Genomic DNA, 6,000 nt, shown 5'->3' with positions numbered 1-6,000 from the left:
CCTGTCGTCAATTTCTATCATTAAGGAGTCCAAGGACCCTGGTGATGCTCCATCAAGACAGGCTCAGACTCTGGTCCTTGAAAGTACATGTTCTCCAGAGAGAGACCTGGGGAGACTTCTGTTTCCTTAGCAAACAGCAAGTCGTTTTAATTAAAAGTACTTAAAATTTTCAGAAACAACACAATCAATGACTTTCTGGTATCAACAGCAATGAGCTTAGATAACCAACAAGGAACTATACTCAATATTTTTAATAACCTATAAGGGGAAAGAATCTGAAAAAGGATCCATCTATCTATAACTGAATCATTGTGCTGTACACCTAAAATGAACATGACATTGGAAGTCACCTTTTTTTTTTTTTTTTTTTTTTTTACTGTGCCATGTGGCATGCAGATCTTAGTTCCCTGACCAGGGATCAAACCTGTGTCCCATGCATTGGAAGTGCAGAGTTTTAACCACTGGACTGCCAGGGAAGTCCAGTTATACTTCATTTTTTAAAAAATGGTTAAATGGGGGAAGAAAAGCAATGAGCTAAGTTTATGCAGCAGAAACAAGAGCGTTTGTCTCACTTGAATAATTCAGAGAGCTATTTGCATGTTTCATGGATGAACTTTTATTAAAATTGTACATAGATCTCACAGTTAATTTTTTTAAAAAACAAGAACTTCCTTTTCCCCCTAGTATCAAAATAGTTATCTTTTTTAAATACCTTGAAAAACCTTAATACAATTGTTATATATTAAATACTCTCCTAAAATCTCAGTCATTTCTCTCCCATTCATTCTAGAATCCTGCTTTAGTGTTGCTAACCACTTTCTTTTTTGGCATCCTTAATGCTTCATCCCAGAGAAACATCAAGAGGAAAAGATTTTCCTGTTAAGTCCATTATTTAAAAAAAAAAAAAGTTTAGGAGAAGCCAATGACAATATTTGATTTGGTACTGAAGATTTTTATGAATCATTCCTTAATACAAGTATGCAGGCCCTGGAATTACTTAAAACAGCAGTTCTTGCCCTGAAATGATTATACTGACCAACCAGCACCCTCTGGTGGTCTGGAAACATACAAACAGCTAACAACACAGGAAGGTCTTTTCAGATGTTTGGTGTTGGAAATACAGACGCAGAGACCAGAAGTTTTTATTTTCAGGGGTCAAGACAACTGGCTTCCCCCAATCCCAGTCTCAACACAGATCGCCCACAGGTGCTTGGTGCAGAGCCGAGAGGATGGCAGCTGCCCCCCAGGATGCAAAATCAGAAGCTGGACTCAGGCAAGGTTTTCTTCCGACGTAAGGACAGCGTGTGGTACTTCACCTTTGGCAAGGTACCGAAAGACGTCTGCTCCCCGGAGACACTCCTCTGTGATGTGCCCAGGGCGCTGGCCCTCGGGGGCCTGCCAGTCTTGCGAGGGAGGAGCAGAGAGCTGGGCGCTGACCGGACGTCCCTCTCTCTTTCCAGGTGGCCGGCTGGGCCCCTGGCCAGGCTCTCTCGAATCCTGAGGGATGGAGACAAGCCTCGAGCCTCCCCATCCACAGCCGGGCTCTGCCTGCCGCTCACCAGGGAGACGGGGGCCGCCTGGGGGGCTGCCTCTGGCCTGTCCCTCTTCCTGATCTCCTTCTTCCAAAACACAGACCTCAGAAGGGTGAGGGTCCCTTGTGGGAATCTGTCTGTCTCGGGGTCCCTTCTCTCCCCATTACCTCTCATCTTGCCCGAGCTGTTTGGGCGACTGTCTGCACTCTTTCTAGGTAACGTCGCAGCATTGGGACCCTCCTTGGGGGAGGGTGCTTGGCCACTGCTCCCGGTTAGGCCACTTCCCTTACAGCTTGTGGTCCTTTGGCCCTCAGGCCGGGCTCGTCTCCCATCGTCTTCTGTTGAGGACATCACCGTGAGGGGCAAGTCAAACTGTTTGGGCAGCCTAATGTCCTGACTTGAGTTTTCCTTGAGCTTCCTGGCTGCATTCGGGCCATCTGAGTTTCCAGGGGCCACGCAGTGGCCAGGATGGCCAGAGGGGCAGGGCGCTGTGGCCAGCACCGTGTCGCTGGTTCGCCTACTGTCTTCACTCTCCACAGAGAGGGTGGCGTGTGACTTCTGGTGACCGCCAGCAGGGCCCGTCAGCAGCTGCACGATGGACTGGCTCGTGGACCGAGGTCTCCGTCTGGACTCCAAGTACTCCACCAGCTCGATGGATGCACCCAGCGGTTTCTCCCTGGGGCCAAAAGACCAGCGGAGGGGCATGGTCTTGAAGGCCCCCTGCTTGGCTCGGGAAGGCGTGGGCACCTTCATGCTGATGCTGCGGCCTTGGATGCCCCGTGCCAAAGGCCTGGACTCCAAGCCTCCTGAAAGAGACAGCAAGAGCATCAGTACCTGACTTCCCCTCCAGCTGCGGTAAGAGTGGGGGCTTCCCTCATGGCTCAGACGGTAAAGAATCCGCCTGCAATGTGGGAGACCCAAGTTCCATCCCTAGGTTGGGAAGATCCCCTGGAGAAGGGCATGGCAACCCACTCCAGTATTCTTGCCTGGAGAATCCCATGGACAGAGGAGCCTGGCGGGCTACAGTCCATGGGGTTGCAAACAAGTCAGACACAACTGAAGCAACTTAGCACCCAAGCAGTAAGAGTAGCCACATCCAACAAGCACTGACCGAGCACCTCTGATGATCAGGCACCATCCTGAGTGCTGGGGACATAGCGGTGAACAAGACTATGGCTCCTGCCCTTGGGAACATCAGTGTTTTCACTCACTGTTTCATGGGCTCCATTTATATATTTGAAGCCACAGGGAAAGCCAGGGCCAACAGAGGTAGCTATGTGCCAGGCAGTGCAGACTCCCGAGAAAGCTCAGTCTCTGAGGCCACGGGCCTAAGATTTAAGATTCTTTTCATTCATCTTAAATATGGCCATGGAACAAAATGCTCAGCAAAAATCCCTGCTTTTTCAGGTCAAATTAGGTGCTTGTACCTTTCAAATGCACCAATCTCCCTTAGGCTTAAAAAAAAAGAAGAAAAGAGGATCATGTGTTTAATTTTATCAGAATTGCCAGATTCTCCATTGTGCGTTTTGTGACATAGAAAGATGCTTTTGATATGTACTATTAAGGATGATACAGAGTCTAGAAAAAGAGTAATCCAATTTGCAAAAAAATATATATATACACAGGTATAAGTATAGATCTGTGCATATGTACATATGAAAACATACAAAGTATGGAGAAATAAATACTAAAATGACAAGGTGTTGAAGGAACCACGGGGGTGCTGTTTTTTATTTTCTTCTCAATTCTTTCTTTACTCTCATCATTTCTAAAGGGAACATACATATACCCAAGACTGTGTATCTTTCCTGAAGACATAGTCAATCAGTGTCAGAAAAAAACCCTTAGGCACTAACTTAAGCAAAGAGGTGACTTGTACACTGAAAACTGAAAAACATTGCTGAAAGAAATGAAAGATGACATAAATAAATGAAAAACGGATCTTGTGTTCATGGATTTGAAGATTTAATATTGTTAAAATGTCAGGACTTCCCTGGTGGTCCATGGTTAAGACTCTGCACTTCCAAGGCAGGGGGCACAGGTTCAATTCCTGGTCTGGGAACTAAGATTCCACATGCCTCATGGCATGGCAAAAAAATAAAAATAAAATAGCAATAAGAACAATAAAAAATTTTTTTTAATCTTCAAAAAAATTGTCAATGTTACCCAAAGCGATATATGGACTTAGTGCAATCCCTATCAAAATACCCATGAGAAAACTCATCCTAAAATTCATATGGAATCTCACGGGACCCCAAATAGCCAGTCACTGGAAAGACACACACTGTATGATTACACCCTAAGAAGGGCTCTGAGCAGCCAAAAGCAGAGACACAGAAAGTATAATGGTGGCTGCCAGGGGCTGGGGGAGGAGGGAACAGGGAATTAGTGTTTAACAGGTTCAGGGGTTCAAATTTACAAGATGAGACGAGTTATAGGGGTGGTTTTTGGTGGCCGTACAACAATGTGAGTGTGCTTAATACCACCAAACCGTACACTTACAGATGGTCAAGATGGCAAAGCCGGTTATGTGTGTGTGTGTTTTTTTTCCTGGTTTGTGGGATCTTAGTTTCCCAACCAGGGATTGAACCCAGGAACCTTGACGGTGAAGTCCGGTAGTCCTAACCACTGGACCACCAAGGAAGTCCCTGTTATATGTGTTTAACACAATTTTTAGAAGTTAAAAAGTCATTGGTCATCGTACCGTTAAGATGCCTTGATTTATGAGATGCCTGTCACCACTGAGAAAGGACTCTTCAGCTAAGCCCACGTGGCACAAGGACAGTTACCCTGGGCCAGGGCACCAGCCTCTTGCCCACAGTCTTCCACTCTCACCACAGGGCACAGTCCGCAGCTCCCAAAATAAGCAGGACTGCAGCCACCAAAGCAAACCTCTGAGTTGTATGAAGAGGGCCCAGGGGGCGGGGGGTGCTCAGGAGGTCAGAGGAGCAGGTACAAGGGGTCCCCAAGCCTCCAGCCGAGAAAACGCACAAGCAGGTAAGCCAGCTGAGGTGCACAGACAGTCCGTCCACCCCACAATCTGTCTGACAGCCATCTCCGAGGTTCTGGAGAGCTTGCCTTTCAGGTTTTCCACAGATAATCTTTGGTATTTTTTATTTTTCTTTAAAGCACTTTAGATTAGCTAGCGATGGACACAACATCACTCCCAAATACTTTGTAATTCCAGTCCTAAATGATGATGTTGTTCCATCATTGAATTCCCACACCTTGGAGGGAAAATAAATAAACAAAACAGTTCTGGGGGCTGAGATGTGTGGGAAGGTTTTGTTCCTGGTCCACAGCCCAGGGTAAGGGCAGAAAGAGAAGCTTTGTATTAGGAGTCACAGAGCGGTGACTTTCAGCCTTTCAAAAAGGGAGGAGCCCTGGCAGGCGGCGGAGCCTGCTCTCCATCCTTCCCCCCACCCCACCCCCCGATCGAGGGGCGCGGGCACCCCGCATCCTGTCACGGGAACCGCAGGTGTCCACAAAGAACTCAGCTCCTCTTTCTCAAGACGCAGTGAGAAAGCACCTTGCCGATCAGGATTTGATTTCATTCTGTTTGTTGGATGTGAGAAGGAGCCAGAGCTTTGGCGGAGGGGAGAAATAAATGCGAAAGCACCCACTGGGAGCTAGCGCTTCCTGTTCACCAAAGACCTCGCTTTCGGGGAAGGTGGGCGGGGGCGGGGGGGGGGGGGGGAGGGGGGGTGGCGAGTGCTCCCCAACAAGAGAAGCCCCAGCACCACAACGAAGAGTAGCCCCTGATCCCCGAAACTAGAGGAAAGCTCACGGGCAGCAATGAAGACTTAGTTCAGCTCAGTCGCTCAGTCATGTCTGACTCTTTGCAACCCCATGAATCGTGACACACCAGGCCTCCCTGTCCATCACCAGCTCCCAAAGTTTACTCAAACTCATGCCCATCGAGTCAGTGATGCCATCCAGCCATCTCTTCCTCTGTCGTGCCCTTCTCCTCCTGCCCCCAATCCCTCCCAGCATCAGGGTCTTTTCCAATGAGTCAACTCTTCTCATGAGGTGGCCAAAGTACTGGAGTTTCGGCTTCAGCGTCAGTCCTTCCAATGAACACCCAGGACTGATCTCCTTCAGGATGGACTGGTTGGATCTCCTTGCAGTCCAAAGGACTCTCAAGAGTCTTCTCCAACACCACAGTTCATATAAATAAAAATAAACAAGTAAATAAAAGAAAGGCTCTCTCAGGAGCCAAGGCCACCGGCCCTGTCCATCACTCCAAGAACCACCCACCACTCAGAAGAGGGTGGAGGGAAGCCTCTGTGTGCAGAAACAGAAAAGTAAAAACACACTTAACACGGGGTCTGGCTGGAGAAGGACATGGTAATCTACTCTGGTATTTGTGCCTGGGAAATCCCACAGAGAGAGGAGCCTGGCAGGCTACAGTCCATGGGGCTGCAAAAGACTCAGACATGACTGAAGGGACTAAAGCGCAAACAAAGGG

At 48.0% G+C, this 6,000-nt stretch overlaps 1 protein-coding gene across 2 annotated transcripts in view; it reads right to left on the bottom strand.

Moving 5' to 3' along the window:
• Positions 1–537: 537 nt before the first annotated feature.
• Positions 538–6,000, bottom strand: part of USP43 (ubiquitin specific peptidase 43) — a 49,737-nt gene continuing 44,274 nt past the window's right edge. For both annotated transcript variants that reach the window (XM_043903831.1, XM_043903832.1), the window contains exon 15: positions 538–2,338. In XM_043903831.1, the coding sequence (XP_043759766.1) occupies positions 1,257–2,338 (1,082 nt within the window). In that variant the 3' untranslated portion in view covers positions 538–1,256. The remainder of the gene's footprint in view (positions 2,339–6,000) is intronic.

The sequence above is a fragment of the Cervus elaphus genome, chromosome 5 (genome assembly GCF_910594005.1).
Source record: "Cervus elaphus chromosome 5, mCerEla1.1, whole genome shotgun sequence".
Taxonomy (NCBI): domain Eukaryota; kingdom Metazoa; phylum Chordata; class Mammalia; order Artiodactyla; family Cervidae; genus Cervus; species Cervus elaphus.
The sequence above is the reverse complement of the archived record's forward strand: the minus strand, read 5'-3'. Positions and strand labels throughout refer to the sequence as shown.